General features: G+C 36.5%; 2 protein-coding genes across 6 annotated transcripts in view; one reads left to right on the top strand and one right to left on the bottom strand.

Moving 5' to 3' along the window:
• Positions 1-6,947, top strand: part of Lim3 (Lim3 homeobox protein) — a 69,433-nt gene extending 62,486 nt beyond the window's left edge. The window contains exons 4-8 of the mRNA XM_017911398.1: positions 1,511-1,722; positions 2,240-2,432; positions 4,354-4,520; positions 5,979-6,194; positions 6,755-6,947. Of these exons, the coding sequence (XP_017766887.1) occupies positions 1,511-1,722; positions 2,240-2,432; positions 4,354-4,520; positions 5,979-6,194; positions 6,755-6,936 (970 nt within the window). The 3' untranslated portion in view covers positions 6,937-6,947. The remainder of the gene's footprint in view (positions 1-1,510; positions 1,723-2,239; positions 2,433-4,353; positions 4,521-5,978; positions 6,195-6,754) is intronic.
• A 3,169-nt stretch (positions 6,948-10,116) lies between these two features.
• The window catches only part of cnn (phosphodiesterase 4D interacting protein centrosomin), a 54,786-nt gene continuing 46,008 nt past the window's right edge, over positions 10,117-18,894 (bottom strand). For 4 of the 5 annotated variants that reach the window (XM_017911408.1, XM_017911410.1, XM_017911412.1 and 1 more), the window contains 7 exons: positions 14,821-14,928; positions 12,845-14,086; positions 12,305-12,592; positions 11,989-12,213; positions 11,708-11,914; positions 11,178-11,409; positions 10,117-10,987 (listed from right to left, as the gene is read on the bottom strand). In XM_017911408.1, the coding sequence (XP_017766897.1) occupies positions 10,776-10,987; positions 11,178-11,409; positions 11,708-11,914; positions 11,989-12,213; positions 12,305-12,592; positions 12,845-14,086; positions 14,821-14,928 (2,514 nt within the window). In that variant the 3' untranslated portion in view covers positions 10,117-10,775. The remainder of the gene's footprint in view (positions 10,988-11,177; positions 11,410-11,707; positions 11,915-11,988; positions 12,214-12,304; positions 12,593-12,844; positions 14,087-14,820; positions 14,929-18,894) is intronic. The other variant, XM_017911409.1, reaches the window with a different exon arrangement.

Here is an 18,894-nt window from a genome sequence, read left to right as displayed (position 1 = left end):
AAATCCTGTAAAGCTATAATCGCAGATTTGAAACAACCCGTTTACAACGTTCTCAAGGAAACAAAGAGCTTGAGTAACAGAGTATCGGTGTATTACGCCTCGTTTACATAACATATTTTTCTACTACGCGTTATAAACGTGCGAATCGTAAATAGATATTATTACGTAATTATAGTGACGAGTTATAATAAGTGCAATTTTTCTATCAAGGTGTTATCTAAACAGATAGCGAAAGTTATAAAACCCTTATCAACTGTTACTTATCGCTAAGAAATAATGCACCCTGCAAATCCGAAAGTCGGCATTATTCACAGTGGATAATGGAAAAGCGGATGTAGCAAAGAAATAAGAATGAAGTTAAATCAAACGTGCATGTATATCCAGGAACTGGTATCGATTGTGTCAGAAAAGCATGCCTTTTCTCATCTACCCACACCTTCGCGAGGTCGAGACGCCATTTTTCTTCTCCTGTGAGCCGAATCGAAGGAACTTACTCCCCCTACCCCTTCGTCCTACCCTTCTCTATGGTACTTCACTTTTCTTGCGATCCTGGAATCCCCTGCAGAGCTGGAAAACTCGCTTACGCGTTCAGAAAGGTTAAAAAGGACATTCGAGTTTGATCAAAGATTCCACTCGTTCTACCAAAATTCAGAGCTTCTTAATCGATCCTGAAAATAAACGTATTTTCTTCGAAGCAACCCTGTTAATGAATGGTTCGAAGAAATCTGTCGGATTCTTAATTAAAGAGGGAACAAATTATTCACTGTAGGACTATCTTTCTCAGCTTCTTCCAAATTTTCGTCACTTTGCTGTGAATAATGCTCGGATTTACCGGTAAAATCTTTGGGCTTTTATAGTAACGTGAATATATATACTCTGTATACTCTGTATACCTGTAAACATGGTCTGCATAGATAACAATAATTTTCGTGGTATGATAAAGATGAATAAATAAATGAGGTAAACAGAGGTGAATCGGATGACTAACTGCTTGATAATAAAAATATAATAATTAAAATTTAAAATCTTATTTAATCCGTATAATATCCAATTTCTATCTGAACCGTTAATTTTGTAAACAATAGATAATGTCTACGATAATAGCAAAAATAAAAATCGTCAAACAAAATCATTTCCTCTAATTCGATAGCTCTAATGTTAAATTCGCACCAAACAGAGACAAACTACCCTAAAAGAAGAACGAAACAATAATTAATATTTCATAAAAGATACTTGTTTCTACCATAAAAATATTCTCCTATTAATCTTACGTTTACTGCCTATACTCAAAATTGAATATCCACTTTTCGATAATTCTCTCTATTATTTTTGCACAAAGTTTCCTGTTCTATCTATGCCTTTGACAATGCACACCCTATCCCACTTTTATCTCCACTTACGTTTGAATAATAATTTTCCGTTTGTTTTTTCAAGGCAATGCAAGCTTGATACAACGAGACGTTGCTGTCATTAATACGCGAACGTAATGTGAAAATGTTGTATGTTGTTGGTATGGCAGGCGTTTTGGGACGAAATGCGCGGGCTGCGGCCAAGGATTGGCACCGTCGCAGGTCGTGCGTAGGGCGCAAGAATTGATCTACCATCTAACTTGTTTCTCGTGCGCCCTTTGCTCCCGACAGCTGGACACTGGGGACGAGTTCTACCTCATGGAAGACAGAAAGCTCGTTTGTAAACCCGACTACGAGCAGGCGAAAGCAAAAGGTAACGTGTACCCCTCATCTCCGTTCCATATACCTCTGTCGAACTGCAGTGTAACGTCGATTATCTCCACTAGAGTGAACCATGCATGTGTGTTTAACACTAAACTAAATGGTAGCTTAAATAACTGCTTTTAAAACTTTCGTTGAAAATTCGGCGTTCAACGTTATAGCCTTCGCCATTTTTCTTCCAATATACACGTGTACGTGTAATCAATCTCTCGATGTCTCCCGTTATTCAATTTTTTAAAGACTCCACTGCCCTCTCGTTTACTGTTCATTTGACAGTGGTAGGTTCAGTGATAAATTGAATAATCGGGACTAATTTCGAATTAGAAAATTTGGTATGTGATATACCCATATTTGAAGACTATCGTATAAAGATAATTCAGAATATTCAATTTTCTGTTTAATCTTTAATTAATTTGGATAGTCGACGTACTGTCGGGTTTTTGAAACTGTGGACCAAGGGATGATCATGACATCGTATAAATAATTATGATTATTTTATCAAATTACAGAATTAGCGGACGGTGGAAGCATAGATGGCGATCAACCAAATAAGAGGCCAAGGACCACCATCACAGCGAAGCAGCTGGAGACTTTGAAATTAGCGTACAATACCAGTCCCAAACCAGCGAGACACGTGCGAGAGCAACTTTCTCAGGACACAGGACTCGATATGCGCGTGGTCCAAGTTTGGTTCCAAAACAGGTAGGTTTTTATCGAACAATAAAATGAAGAACAAATTACGAGTAATTAACCTTCAGCTGGGGACGTAAAAATTAAAAAAGGAATAATTTCAGAGCGAGTACTAGTAAAAAACATATTTTCTGTTCGGAAATTATCGTTATATAATAAAATCCTACAGTAAATAGCAGGAGGGTACGTTGCCAATTGAAGGTTGATACTAAATCTACCACGATCCAAATTTCTGAACTTATGATTAAAAATTCCAACATCGTTCGATTTTTCTTCCAATGTTCGTGTACTCGATTTCCCAATATCCACCATTTTACCATATTTGTCAGGTCGTGGTAGGTTTACTCGCTTAGAAATAATATTGGTTTATTACATACGAGAGTAAAGAGGTATTAAAATTTTCACGAATACGAGAGATATAACCGTAATTCATTTTTCAATTGCTTAATACCGTTATCGATCAATTCTTTTCCCGGGGAATGGCGCTACCTTAAGTAACTGACGAGTGGAAAATCTACAAGTGTGAAAATACTCGATAGTGATAAGAGCAGGGAGAAACTCACGAACGCGAACTTTTAAGCAGAACTTAAATTCCGGCGAAAAGTGTAGTTACAAAAGTAGAATTTGTACAATAATGAAATATCGGTCTCGGTAGTTAGAATAGTATACAAAGTTGATTTTATCGTGGTTTCAAAAGCCGAGTTCAACGCGCTGATAGACAGGCAAGGTAATAAAAATCTATATGATTTTCATAATTTCGAAATATTCCTAAGAGCTGAAGAACTATTAATTCGACCAACTTTAGGATATACTATAGTTAAATAGAATACTGTAGTGAAACTTCAATGAAGTTAATACTAAGTTAATACTTTAATTAAATATAATACGACCAAGTACTCGGATAGTGGTATTCGTTCTTGCACAATTGTTAAAAACGTGAAACAAATGATACTGTTATGAAGCAATTAATCAAATTATTTAAATACCAGGGAAAAGGAATATATTTCAATTAAAAAGTGTTAAAATACGGTATGTTAATTGACAATTATTTTACACCTTTAGAAACAACAGAGAATATCAGATCGTTTGATGCTTTCGATTATCTTGAATTATCTCAAATGTACGTTTATAAATTTTTCTAAAACAGTCATATTATTCATAATATATGGCAAAGACGTCACGGATTATCAGTTATCGTATTAATCTTAAAACTCTAAATTTTTGTCTTCGCGTTATCTCTATCGAGAGCCTAGTACGCAACATCGTGTACAATGTGGCAATTACCTTAAAAAAATCACTTTATCGTTTCTGTTTGTATACTATAATTCTTTAATACCTGTAAAAAAGCTACACGTTGACAACCTGAAGACAAAGTATCGGTATGGCGTTGTTTGCGATCGTCAATAAAAGATCTTTGAAAGGGATAAAAATATACACGTGCGAAATACTACAGTTCTGTTTTAGTTCTGTCATTTGAAAAATTCGTCTGTGAAATTGAAGTACCTTTCACGTTATCTACGCATTCTAAATATCGTGGAAAAGCCACAAAGAAATGAAGATTAAGATAAATACATTTTTTCATAGAAACTTGAACAATAATCCTTAGAAGTTAGCTACATCGTTTAAGAAAGTTTAATTTAGAATGTAGTTCAAGGCGATAAATAGATATTGTATAGAGATCTCTGTATATCTTCTCACTTGTCGATACATTTCTCCTCGAGCATTGCCATAAGCTTCAAGGTTTCGCAGTTAATAACTTTCGACTATCTCCAATGTTTCTTTCCAACCGCATCACTTCGAGTAGTATCACAAAAGATTTTCTGACTCGACTTGCAATTATTTTTGCTTCATATGCACATTGACGGATATTAATAACATTCATGTTTATTTACATAGGGCAATGCAAATTCGTATATCCCTCTTCTTTCTGTAGGAGAGCAAAAGAGAAGAGACTGAAGAAAGATGCAGGTAGAACAAGATGGTCTCAGTATTTTCGAAGTATGAAAGGGACGGGGGCTGGTGGACATTCGCCTAGGCATGATAAGCTTCTTGATAAGGATGAGCTCAAGGTCGACTTGGACTCCACCTTTGGTCACCATGGTATGTAGTTAAGTTTAATAACATCGTCGAATTTCATTTTCTTATCACTTTCACTGATAGTCCCTTTCGAATCAAAAATTGTTTCCCATTCAATTCGTTGTGACAAGTATTTTCATATCGGTCTGACAAAAGTACTGTTGAAATAATAGAAATTTGATTTTCCGCTGGTATCGATGTAATGTAAAATATAATAACGTATTATAAGGATTATTCAGTTGCCGATGAGTGTTTATACTTAATTACGAGTATACACTCGAAACGTGGAATGATATTCGTTATTTTTGCACGAGGTAAAATTCTTGACGGTCCGTAGCCGAAAAATTGTGCTGTGTTATTAGAAATAGGCATTGAAAAGCGACCAATAACGCGTTATTTGTACTTCCAATATCGCGAAATGCACGCAGCTTCCCCTCTGTATGCACAAGCATTCCCTTCGATTCGCGAAACGAGAAAATGTTAAAAGCAATGCTACAGTATCATCGAATACGTTCATATCGCGAGAGATTTCATTATTAAAAACCAATATTTTTCGGACTTTATTAAAAAACAAAAATAACGATTTTATAACATTCGAAAGAATACACTGAATGCACTGAAAAGAGAAGCATTTCGAATAACTCTACTGTATCGAATACCGTTATTATTCCAATTTTCTTGGTAAACTTTGCCAGCAAATTTGTATACTTTCTTTCGTAAAATAATGTAAATAAGGATACATACAGAAGCGAGAACACATACGAGAGCTTGAAAAATTGTTCCGTGCCTCTGTTGCTTTCGCTTTAACGTTAGTTACATCTAGGCTTTCGTGTATTCGAGCGTTTAGCAGAGGGGAAGACGATCTCGTCAATTATTCAGGAGTTCGTGGAGGCTAACTGCTAGTTCGCCGTGTCCGAGATTTCAGGAAGATTGCGGACCATCCAGGAATTTATGCCGACCGTTAACCATGCGCGCCGTAAAGTCATATAAACTTCAGCTATTGTTTAAATTTTAAACGGCTTCATTACCGAGTGCCTTTCTTTCGCCTGACAGGAATATTACTAAGTTATTTAGGTCGTATACGTGTACTTCAGTCACAATATTATGAAAACAAATACCTTTTTTCAATAGGGTACAAATCCTCGGTTCTACATGAAAAATTATATAAGTGGAATGAAAAGATTTCGTTTTAAAAATATCTATTCTATATCGTATACCTGAGTCGAGTATGCTTATTTCATCCAAGTTTAATTTTATGCTAGCCATATATGATCGAATGCAGATACTGTTTTATGATAATTTTTAAATATTTCTGCAAGAATTTCTTCATAGAATCGCTAATACTTAGTATGACAGGTGAAAATTAGCTTTGATTAATACTGTAGGACTTTATTTAGATTTATTAGAATTAAACTCTTTTGAAGGAAGCTGAATAGTATTATAATTTGATTTAAATTAGACGGATATGATATTTATATTTAGATTTGAGCAACGACAGCTATGGGACAGTGGTGAACATGGGATTAGATGGTGAAGGCGCGAGTCCAGGTGGGGGTGGAAATGGGGCAGGCGGGGGCCCTCCACGTGGTTATTTGGGTGCAACGACTCCCCCTTATCTCTCAACGTCCAGATCACCGTCCTTACCACCTCAATTTCCATATCCACCGGATGCTGGCCTCTCCGTCTACACTACCCTCGGTAAGTGAATATTTTGTTGTTATATCACTAAGTGCTTCCATATATTATATCACAAACACCCCATTCTAATCGGAATACCGAATTTTTCTCCTGGTTAAAATTTTTCTCCTCGGTTAGAAAAATATTCTTCTCCAATGGACAATAAAATACATAACTGAAAAAGAATTGTACAGAACTCGATAATTTAATAATATATTTGGTCTGATTAAATTTACAATCACTAATATTAATTCCAATTGATGATACCGAATCACAAAGAGATTTGTGTTCACATACCACAATTTTACTAACCAACGATATAATTAATACATCCTTCTCTGGATTTTCAGTGCAATTATTATCATACCTTTTCCTCCATTTCAATTACCTATAAAAAAAAAAAAGAAAAATATCATGAGATTACTAAAAGAATATTCCATATATTCCATATATAAATACTTAATTGAATTAATAACGAAGCAAAATCGATATTAAAATATTAAAGTGAACAAGGGAAACATACCGTGAAAAAAATGGAAGGGAGAAATTTGAAAGGAGCAATCGGACGATGAATGTTGCAGGAGGTACAGGTGGTATGGTACCAGGACCAGCGTCGGATTTGAGCAACGAATCGAGCGGAGGTGGTGGAGGCGGCGGAGGCGGTGGTGGAGGTGGTTACCCGGACTTTCCACCCTCGCCTGATTCATGGCTCGGCGAACCACCACCTCCACACGCTCACCACCATTCCCACTACGCCACATAACCCGGCAAACTGACGCGTTGCCAAGCATCGTTCGGAAGAACGGATCGGCGCAAGGCGTTCACCTGACGACCCTTTTCCATGAGGCAGGACTCACTCAAAAGACTAAGCCTTCCATCAGATCAGCCTGTCCACTCCCGTCGATCGTCGACGTTACATTCTCAGGCTCGCATCTCGAGAGGATCTGGGTGTTCTCGGTGTATCACCAACAGATCCACCCAGCAGCGGAACTCGATCAAGTCTGAGGATCGAGCACCGTCTAGAGCCAAGGAGTCATTCCACACCTTACTCTGCACCGTCCCGGCGGGTTTCCCATCATCGGAATGACGCCATATGTCGCTGTCGTATAACGTTACATTTATAGCGCACGTACGATACGCATTCGATAGGTACGATTAATCTAAATATATTTATGTACAAGTTCCTCGTTTCCCGGTACTATGGAGTTTAATCGTCGAATAAAGAAACACTAGAGATTAGTTTAGACGTGTCGCGAGACCGGACGTTCGCTCGAATCGATGTGATCCGAAAGAACGGTCGATCGTAACTGACCGTTTTTCGATTGTTTTTCGAACGCGTACGTATATCCGATTACTTGTCGAAGACGTCGAGATATTTCGATGGACGGTAACCTGTCAAGAATCGACACTCGTACCAAGAGACCATTCGCGTTGAATAAATCGCAGTTAGAATAGACCGTACCTCAAGGAAGACATCGTTTCACTAGTGAACATCACGGGACACGTTTCTGTGGTATACCGCGCTTACGTGACGCTAGAAGTTTCAAGTGTCGTTTATTGTAAATAGTTGAGATTAGATTCTATCGTACTAGAGTAAGAGAAGGAAGGAAAAAGAAAGATAGGAAGAAAGCAGGAGGAAAGAAGAGGATTGGCGTACAGCGATCTCTACAGGAGCGACGCCGTCCGCAAATAAAATTCAAAATAGAGGTTAACCCTGAAACACTAATGCATTTTTCGTATCAACGCTCGATAAATCGATTTTCTCGTAAATACAAGATTATGCGAGGTTGTTCCACATTTTTTATCAGTGAAACTGTGACGTTACATCGAATTGTAAAAAGGTTCGATCGAAGAAGCGTGGACTGAATGGTGAACGTTGATTGGTCACGGTATAAACGGTTTACATTTTTCCATAATGATATTGAATGTCGCGCCCTGTACATACGAATTTAACGCTACAGAGTTGGCTAGCTTCGCGACCAATCGGAATCGCTCTACTTTGCCGCGAACCGCTCAGTCGACTTTAAGAAGCAGACGGGTGAAGGTGTGTTGTATAAACAGTTCACGCATATCGAATGTCGCCGTTTCGATCTTCAGACACCTTACAGAAAGTCGATTCAGCAAGCGTGATTTTCAATCGTCAGTGACAGCCAAGTGTGAGTCATTAATTGTGTTGTAATTTATTGCGAAAAGATTACTTCCGATCGGTGAATAGTGGAGCTCCGGTAAGCGGAGAAATGCTCTCCGTACTGACACAACGGTCGATGTATCATAAGCAAAAACAATCGTATAGTTTACACCACGAAATGTGTCAAAGATGTTTCGTAGTCAGTCAGTGTCACAAACGTCAACATCCACGGTTGTCGTTCGAAAGTAACTCCTCTTTTCGCGACTTATTAGATGATCGCTATTCGATTCCGCCAACGTAAACGAGACCGTCAAACAAACATGGCTCCATTGAATCGAGTACCGAACCAACGTTTACTTTGCATGTTTGTTTATCGTTGGTGAAACCGAGCGTCAGTAGATTACACCTTTGACGTGCTCCGCGTCACTTTTTATCGATTCACATCATTGGAAAGCACTGTCGCGAGACATTTCGATCAGTCGATTCCATTTGAACGAACGTTCATTTACGCGGTTAACACTCTACAGATGGAGTTGTTAATTTATTTAAAAAGTTGTATCAGAATGAAAAATGAATTAACCTACGTTTGCTTTCAATACCGAACAAGCGTACAAGTGTACAATTTGATAGATGATAATATCGATTACTACTTCTCTTTTAATTACATATATAGCAATTCGTTACTTCCCTGTCTGTACAGTGTTAACAATTTTAAATAATCAAAGTCATAACGATGTCAATTGTACCCTCGTCTCAACGCATATATGCGCGGTTATGTATAAATTGTATATGTATACGCGAGATACATATTCGCGAAAGCATGCCTAGATTTTAGATGATCGATAATCAAAAGTAACGGATTCAATTGATCGACTCTAGTCTCCGACCGGTGGCTAACTTCATTCGCATGTATAATAATATGAGGCATACTACGTTGATCAACTAAGAAACTTTTTAACGCGTATTCGTTTGAATTTACGACATCGATTTGCAATATCTATTATACATTATTAAATTTATTTTTGGAAAATTCTGTATGCCTCATATTATTGGAGGAATATAGTACTTGAAACATAGCGCGTATCATCCGACAAGGACCGATAAAAAAAGTATATCACTGTAGAATTGTATATACGTCGTCCCCGATTATTTTACCCGCGAAAATTCGATGAATTGAAATTGAAAGGAGAGTAAACAAAAAATATGGTATATTTCGTCGGGTAAGAGAACTGAATGTTGTACAGTTACGAAAATCGAACATGTGCTCCTCACCGGGTTTCGCAAAGATGAAAAGAAAGATTCGCGTGACTAGCGCAGTTCATAACTTCATCGACACGAGTTACTACGGATCTTTATATTATTATCTAGTCATCGAGTGATAATAAAAATTCTATCGTAATCTATACCATGTTGTACTCTGTTTCGAACTTTTTAATTTTAACTACACATGGTATTTTATTTATTCTTCCACCTAATGGGAATTCTATTAATATTCATTTTTGCACCAGACTTTATTCTTTTATTCTATCCTATTATATATTTTCTTATTTGTCCAAATATTTGTGAAAAAAGCTGCAAACATATCTTTGATCTGAAACATCCCATTCTTAGTCAAATATATAATTTGCTTTCAGGTTGTTTATATAGAAAACAGGAAAAAGAAATAAAAAGTTATTCCACTATTGAATAGCAATACTTGTCAACATATTTTATTCACATTTATATGGTATATTTATATTTGTGAGTTAATGGAAAATAGAATCATTGTTTTTAGTTTTTATTATATCCAATAATGTAGCACAAAATAGAGTGGGAAGCATAAACGAAGTAAATTAGGAACTAGTAGGAAAAAATACATTTTTCTTAATCTCGATATTTTTATTCAAATATCAATGGCACTTTATTTGCGAAGACTATGTACAGATGCTGTGTAATGATATCCTCGGTGTTTATATGTACACGCGCGCGAATTTCTGGACGTCGAGAACACGAAATACGATAAAATGGACAGTTTTCGATTCAATGACACAAGGTTGTAATAACCTTTGAAGAGAAGAAACAATCTACAAAAGAACTCGAATACACGTACATAATTATATACAAAAGTCACATATACAGCTCCGTTTCTTCCACGAAGTTTCCATTTTTAACGTCGTTTCATCTCTACATCAGATCTTACTTTTCCCCATTCCTCATGTAACGTTCCTCGTATGTATGAAAATACTTTCTAACAGTTTTTACAAAATACAACAAGCGTTGCTGTCGTTCGTTAATTTGTACAAATACAAATCGTTCATTAACGATTGTTCGAGATTTAAAGTGAATTAAAAAACGTGCGAAAGACAGAATTACAGTAAAAACGCGGTTATAAAAAAATAAACGATAACGTCAATTTTTTAAAATCTATAACGAACAGCGACTTTATATTTGGTTTTCCGTGTATGTGATTTTCTTCATTCATCTCTGTAGCACCTTCAATTGTCCAACGGTTCTTCATATGTCCTTGTTTTTTTTAGTATGCTCTTGGTAATTTGCAATTGTTTAGTTATTGCCTTCTCGACGTTCTTTTTGTTCTTATTCGACGCGGAAAGATGTTGGAAGGTATCCTCCAAAGCTCTCTTCGTTTTCATTAACTTTCTCTTTAACGTTTCATTTTCTTGCTTCAAAGCTTCTACTTCATCGAGACCTGGTAAAATAATAGATTTTATTTGTAATTGAAAAAAAAATATAATAGATTTAATTTAATAAAATAATTTAAACAAGATTTTATAAACATTATAATACAACTTCTGAATTAGATTTTAAGAGCAGAAATAAAAGAAATAAATTAAATACATTTTTCTATAACGATTACCATTGCATGGAAATTAAGTTACCTTCTATCGGCAAAGGACTTTCGCTATCCACTTTTCGAACTGGCCGGTTACCATTGCTGTTATCTTCATCACTCAATAGGTTAGTCATGGATTCGGTGATTTTCAAAGTGTCTTTCAATGGTCTCATTGTTGTAATAGCCGTATCACTTTCAATACCTAAATCTGGCGAACAGCTTGATTTACTGCGTCCGCCTAATGTTGAATAACCTATTGGTAGCCAGTACTGTGAATTCTGAAATATATAACAAATTTAATTTTAGTATAAATTTCAATATGAATAATAGAATTATACTATTTCTATTATGTTTCCAATTTAATATTTATTATCATGGTTAATAAAAAAAACAATACTCATTGTACAGGAATATAAAAAGAAATTGAAAAAATAACAAATGATCAAACTATTAGGAATTATACCATAAATATGAATCCTGAAGTCCTCAGACTTCCAGTAAGTTTCTTCCTCTTAAATTAATTGTTTAACTCGCGACATGAAAATAAAGGTATAGTAAGAACTGATTTCAACTAACATTATATGTTTGATATTCCTGCATGATATCTTCGCAAGTTTGCTTCAATATTGTGTCGGTAGGTATCGAAGAAACACCACTAGAACTTGGCGCTGAATCACTTGCTTCGCAAACTGCAACGTGCCTTCTAAGTTCTTTATTAGTGGCTTCCAGTTCTTGCAATCTTGCCCTTTGCGACTCGTTAATTTGATTCAAATCTGATATCTGCTAGAAGATATAGGTATGATAAAATACTGTAAAAAATTCTAATTCGATCATGGAGAGAACCTTGAATATCTTACTTCTTTGTTAAATTTATCATATACAGAACGAACAGTCACGTCACATCTGCTTTCCGTTTTCCTAACTTCTTGCTCTAAACGTAACTTGTCGTTCGTCAGCTTTGTGTTCTCCACGAGGATTTGACTGTGAGAAAGAGTCAGATGATCGAGCTCTTTCGTTAACGATGATATGTTTGCTTTTGCGGATTCGTTTTCATCTTCCAACTTTTTGATTCGTGTTCTTAACTGAAATAATTAAAAATAAAAATTAGAAAGATATAATATTCGTCTTTGGAGGTAATTGAAAATAAAGGGAATTAAAGATTGAATTTATTACCGCGTCGTTTTCCCTATTAAGCGTTATTAGCATCTCTGCGGTTTTTCTTTCAGCATTGTCTTTGTAATGCATCAGCTCCGCCTTCTGTTTATTCATTTCTGTAGCCATGTTCTCCAAGTCAACCAGTTTCTTCTCCAATTGCGTTCTACGTGAGCAGTTTTGTTTGCTTTCTTTCCTCAGCGTATGTACTTCGTGTACTTTCCTTTCCAAAGCTGATTGCAATTTTTCACAATATTCCTGTGACTTTTGTAGCTTAATGATTAACGGTGCTATTTTTTCATCAAACACCTAAAAATTAAGGAAATATATTTTAAAACAATCTTTATCATAGTATATTATTATAAATTTGAAACGCATCATCTATAAAAATTAGAAATAACGCTTTGACAATAGAACTATTAGTTGAAATAACTAGTTTCAGACTTTTTGTTCTTACTAAGCAAAAGCACTATTATTCACGTATCTAAGAACATACTAGAAGCTGATAGATCTACTATTAAACATTCCTTCTCCTCGATAAAACTCTTATGCCATGCTTACATAATTGAAAGAAGTCTTGGTAGCTGGATCATGCCTAAGGGCACTGAGCTCCATATAGAGTAAAACATTTATCTCTTTGATCTCTTGTATCTGATGATTGACCTCAGACTCGTTCGAGTCATTCTGATATGACTTATAATAAGGCACATATTCCAACGAGTCCTCGGAATCAGTGAACGTCTTGGTGTACTTAGAAAATCTGGATCTATTTAGAGACTTTTGCTGTGTCTCCTGTAGTCCGATTCTAGCCATGGAGACAGTTCTATCAGGCTCGGAGAATGCCTCAGAGTCAGAATGTGCAGAAGCCTGATCCTTCGTTCCACTGACCAGATTCTCCGATCGACTCTTCTTCACCTGATTATCCATCGACCTCACGTTCACTTCAGTCAGGTTAAACGTTAGGTCGTTCGTTGAAATTCCTTCGAGGGCGTTCACGAAATCATCAGACAATATCTTCGAGCTCATCAGAACGTCGAACACGGTCTTGTTGTGCTCGTTGCCCACGGTGTTCGCATGGTCCACGTTATTCAGCATCTGCTTCATGAACTTCACCAAGTCCTTCAGGTGCGTACGCAACAGCTCGCAATATTTCTTAGCTCTCTCCGTCTGATTATCACCATATTCATCGATCTCCGTGGCGATGTCTGGTTTCGAAACTAGCTTCAGCCACTTTAGGTAATCGACTTCCTTCTCTAGCTCATTTTTCTGAGCTACCAGCTTCTGTACATAGTCTGTCATGGTTTTTACGTCTATGGGCTCGTTTCCGTCGACGTAGTTCAGTTGGATCACCTCATTGGTAAACGTTACCTTGATACCAATGTCGTTTAGCTCTTTGATTAGAGTCGATAGCTGCGCGCTGGCGCTTTCTTGCAGCATGTCCGACTTGTTTCGGCTCCTTTCGTGACAGTGAGAGGCGGTCATGTGGTTATGGAGCTTCGCGATCTCCTTGTTCTTGCTCCACAGTTCCGTGTTCACCAGCTTCTGCAGGTTCTGCGTCTTCACTTGCAGCTCCTTCGACAGCTGCTCGATCTTGCGATTCTTCTCCTCGATTTCCGCGTCACGATGTTCAAGTTCGCGGAGAAGATGCTCGCGTTCGGTCGAATCCTCGGCTTCGTTTTTCGTGACTTCTTTCAGTTTGTCGAGTTCTTTCACTTTGTCCTGCAGTTGCTCCTTCATCGTCTGCTTCTCGATTTCTAGTACTTCTATTTTTTGTTCCCTGTCCTGGAGTCGCCCTTGCAGTTCCTGCGAAAAGATTTCGTGGTTATAGTCCTTATACTGCACGTTGCATTCGATAATTTACGTTAATACGTGTAAACGGTTCTATTTCATAGCGAAGAATGTACGAATGTGAATTAGTCTTTAAAAGAATTTTTTAAAGAAAGATAATCACTTGGCCCGAAGAAAAAGTCAATTAAAAATAAGGCTTATTCTACTATATTTGACGAATTCGTGAACAAGAGAAGAACTGGTGTAATCAAATCTTATACGAGATATGTGCGCTAAGATGATCGTAAATAGAATTATTATAATCTGGCCTTAACATAATTTCATATTTTATGCATACAGAAGATTCTATGAAATATAGTAAGAAAAGATTGATCCCAATTTACTTCTCCATTCAAATTCTGTAGCATTTTACATTCATCTACGAATTATTCAGCTCCATTTGAATATAGGAAACAACGACGCAGGCAATGCACTAACTTTTATTGCATTTTCATTGCATTATCTCGAAATTTTTGAAACAGTTAACATCTATCGCATAGAATACTTCAGAATAACCTCGAGAATTCAAAAGTTACCTAACAAGAAAAATCGTCGAACCTCTTAATCAATTTTTGCAATTACCACAAACCAATGTACGCAATACTCAAAGACGATTCAACTCTTTTCGCTTAAGTAGATACACCCTGATACTAACGAGGGTGTACTTTCGAGAGAATTTTCAAGAAATGGCACGATTAAGAGAAAATTACCTCCGACTCGACTTCGATCTGCTTCTCCAAACGACACTTCTCAGCCTTGATGGTCTCTATTTGGTCTCGTAGGTCGTTTATTTTGGCTTCCATTTCGTCGAATCGTTGCTGCACATAGAAAGTATTGTTCTCGTCAATAAAACTCGGAAACAAATCGGTTGGGACGATCGATAAGCTTTATTTGCAAGAACAACTGCGATTACAGAGATGGTGTATGGTACAAAAGTTTGCGTGCGATCAATTTGCATCGAAATCGTGCGAATTATTTAAGCGAGGGAAAAGAGTTTCGCGTTCGTGGAGAACCCATGTGGAACCCCCATGGAACCCCATGGAACCCCTATGGACGGATAATGGAGGGAAAAGCGGAGCAACGTTACATGCTGATTTAAAAATCATATATAGAGATCTTTATGTTTCTTTCTCTTCCTTTTTGCTTTTCAATTTCTTTTTTTTTTTTTTTTAACCTTTGGTTCGTGATAAGGGTATTTAGCTTTTGGGTTTCCTTGACCAACTGCGCGGCGAGACAAGGGTAACGATATCTGGCCCCTAAAAGGAAAAAGACAAATCTGATTTGTAACTTTACTCTGAACCTTAGTTCTACCATCGTTCTGCCGATTAGTTACTCGCAATTTTAACTCTAGCCTTAGTTCTACTCCGTTTCGAGGGTGTAATCGTGTTATGAATAGTTTTATGAAAGCTGATATTGAGAATGATATTGAGAATTAAGAATTCCAACACAGTTTTAGCGATCTTAGGCTTTTTGAAGCTGAAATTGAGAATTGAGAAGCGTGAAAATGGTGTTAATCGATGGACAGAGAAATCGTTTCGAATTTTAAATTGATATTTCGTGTAAGAAGGTCTAGCTAAGCGTTGCAGCGACTAAATATTGATTGTTATTTTATGAGAAATGTAATTCTGAGAGAAAAGTTGATTTTCCAAATTTTGCTTCGAGAAAAGAAAACAAAGTACTCGATATTTTACCCTGGTGTTAGAAGCGCGAAATAATTTTACAAAGAACTTTGACGAATTTCTAAAATTTCGTCGGTTCTTTTAAAATTGATTTTTTCTGCGTGCCTAAAAATGATTTAAATTAATCGTCCCTTATTGGATTAAATTAAAATGAATAATTAAAATACCACTATATTATCCATACCGTATTTAATTAAATATTATTTAAATATACAACACTCGTCAAAAAAAATGATATATATGTATAAATTATGAGAGAAAAATGACTGGCAAAGATAATCTTCGTTTCCCGATACCTCGTGAGGTCACTGGATACACGAAATATTTTCTATCACCCGTAACAGCACGTAAGATTAGGTACTCCATTTCCGGTATTAAAAAAGATCGAACGTCAGTGTTATTGAAAATAACAATAAATAATAAATAATAATAAATCATCGCGATCTTTCCTCCGCGTGAATATTTCAAATTCGGAAAAATTACAAATCCATTTATCAATTATAACGTACAATTTACACGTGGCCGATTTCCAAACCGATCTTCATATATTTATCTCTTCTTTCTTTTACAATAAATAAAAAACACGAATGATAGAAAAACACAGCGAAGCTTTATCGATTTTCCCGGAAAACACTTGTTACACCTACCTCCATCCTCATCGAGGCGCACAAACAGGAGAACATTTTTATCGTTTTTTTTTTATCTTTTCGATTTCCGTTCGATTGCAATTACGTTGAATTAATTCTTGCAAAGATACTCGACGCGAATGCTACGATTATTTCTAGCACTGGCGAATATCTGCGACAGCAAAAGGGCACGAGTACGGCGTTTCTTCCGGAATCGATTTCCGAGATTGTGCAATCAATATCCGATAATCGGGGAATCACGAGAAATCGTCGCTTCTATTCTCAATTCGCGCGTTTCGTCGGCGAAAAATAAACAAATAAAAAGAAGGAACAAATAAAAACTCGCACGTTCTATACCACTCGATCCCGGTCTAGGTCGAGCGTCGTTTTCTTCGTTTAGACAAAAAAAGTTGCACTTTTTTGAATTCGTTTGGTAGCTTCTTCTAAGATCTCATGGAATTTCCGTCGTTCTAATCGTTTCAAGGCAAATGCAAATGTAAAATCGTCGCGAGTTCTCGAGCCTTCCTAAATCGAGGCACGTCGATCGTGGTGGTCGCAGTTTGTCCTTAGTTCGTTTTCTGTTATTGTCGTTCGTCGTGGATGTTAACCACGGTGGTTGGAAACGGTCGAGACGAATTTTCGTGCGAAGACTGCGAGCCGTGAGCAGATCGCGCAGACTTCGCGAGCGGACTGCCTCTATTATTAGACGAAAGGCACGTCTTCGGTTTGGTATCTCGAAGATACGCCTCGCCGGGACCTGCTGTTCCACGAAAGCTACTTGATAACCCGATATTCGAGCACGTACCCCGCTTGTAACACCGTTTCGTTCTGGTGTACAACGGTGATCGGTAATTCGTGCTTGTTCAACGTGGAATTCGTGTGTGGGACGAGGTGCTATCAGCCTGAGAGGTCGGAATTAGGGCTACTGAACTCTTGGCTGCCATTAGCGCAGTTTCCTTCCAGCGGTAATTTTCTCATCTCTCAATCGAAACCTGAATTGTCATTGCTGAGGAAAATTAGGCTAACGAGAGGAACGCGTACACTGACTCAACGGTAAACCTACCATGGTCTAAATAATCTAAGTTATCGTGTTCTAATCTAAGTTGTAAAGAATATTCCGTATTTTATGTTATCCTCTTCCTCGTTTCACTTCATCGGTCTTTTTATGATTTATATATAAATTATTCATGGGCCAAAGTCACGAGTTAGCTCCGGGTTTTGAAATGGTTGAAATTTTGCAACAGAAGCACTTGGTTCATGCTTAGCTTTTTATATTTAAAACGAATTTCTAGGTTTCGTTTCGATTTTCTGAATCGATGAAATGAGATTTTGTCTCTGAGGTTTCCAATATTTTTCTAGTCAGTGTCATTTCAATTTTATGATTAGTTAAATACTACTTTGTAATGTCTATTTACTCTAGTATATCTCACTGTAGGTAATTTGAAAATTTGCTGTGATTTGATTCAGTATCATAGGTTGAGAATCACTGATCCACCTGTTTTATTAATCCAGTTCTTTTACGATTTATAATAATATAAAATTCATATATTCGTGTATTTCGTACGAACATAGTGTTCGTGTAAAAAAATGAATATGAAGCTTTCCAGAATCATAAGTAACGAATACCTGTTTTATCAACCATGACTGATCATTTGACCGGTCATTTGACTGGCCGTGGTTAGGTATAGTGTTAATCAAGTCGAATAAATGAAGACAAGTTTCCTGGTGTTGATTGTGCTTGATTTGATTTGTTGTATTTTGAAGGGGAAATTGTACATAGGGTTGATTGCATTCTGAGATTAGAAATGTACTTTCTTTGCTTCTATTTTTTCTTTTTTCTTTTTAAGGTAATTTCTGGATAATTTCGTTGGTTACTGAGTTGGTGACATAGCAGTTTGTATATATGAGAGGACAATAATAGAGGAATGATCTTGAAAGTAAATTTGGATTTTGGAACCCCTTGGGGAACTGGAACCTTGGACTGTAGCCTAATTAAACTATATATAGATTCAGGCATAGATGTGATTCGAAGCAGAATCGAGAAAATACCGAATCTTTCAGAATATATTAAATTCAAGAAAATTATTACTGTCACAATGAGTCAAAAAAAATAAATAATATCGTCTGCATAATTTCTATCCGTTAAATAATGTATGGAATTTCGACTATAATTAGACAATTAGACAATTCACAGACGCAGAATGAGAAATTAATTTATTCGTTGAAACTTTGACAACAGATTGATACTTTGTTAAAAATATGCAAATGTCTTGATAACTTCTTGCTCTATTTCACATTTGAGAAAGTAAGTCTATTATGCAACTAGCTAGATTAGGTTTCAGAAGATATGTTAGTATGTAAATAGCGAGATAAAATAACGTGATGTAGTATCGTGGAATAATTAATTACTAGAATGACATAAAAAAATTGTACAAAAATTCATTGAATCTTGTCAACGTAATTAAAAAGAAAAAAAAAA

Source organism: Eufriesea mexicana, unplaced genomic scaffold (assembly GCF_001483705.2).
Source record: "Eufriesea mexicana isolate 0111107269 unplaced genomic scaffold, ASM148370v2 scaffold202, whole genome shotgun sequence".
In the NCBI taxonomy this organism is placed as follows: Eukaryota; Metazoa; Arthropoda; class Insecta; order Hymenoptera; family Apidae; genus Eufriesea; species Eufriesea mexicana.
This window is presented reverse-complemented; position numbering and strand designations above follow the sequence as displayed.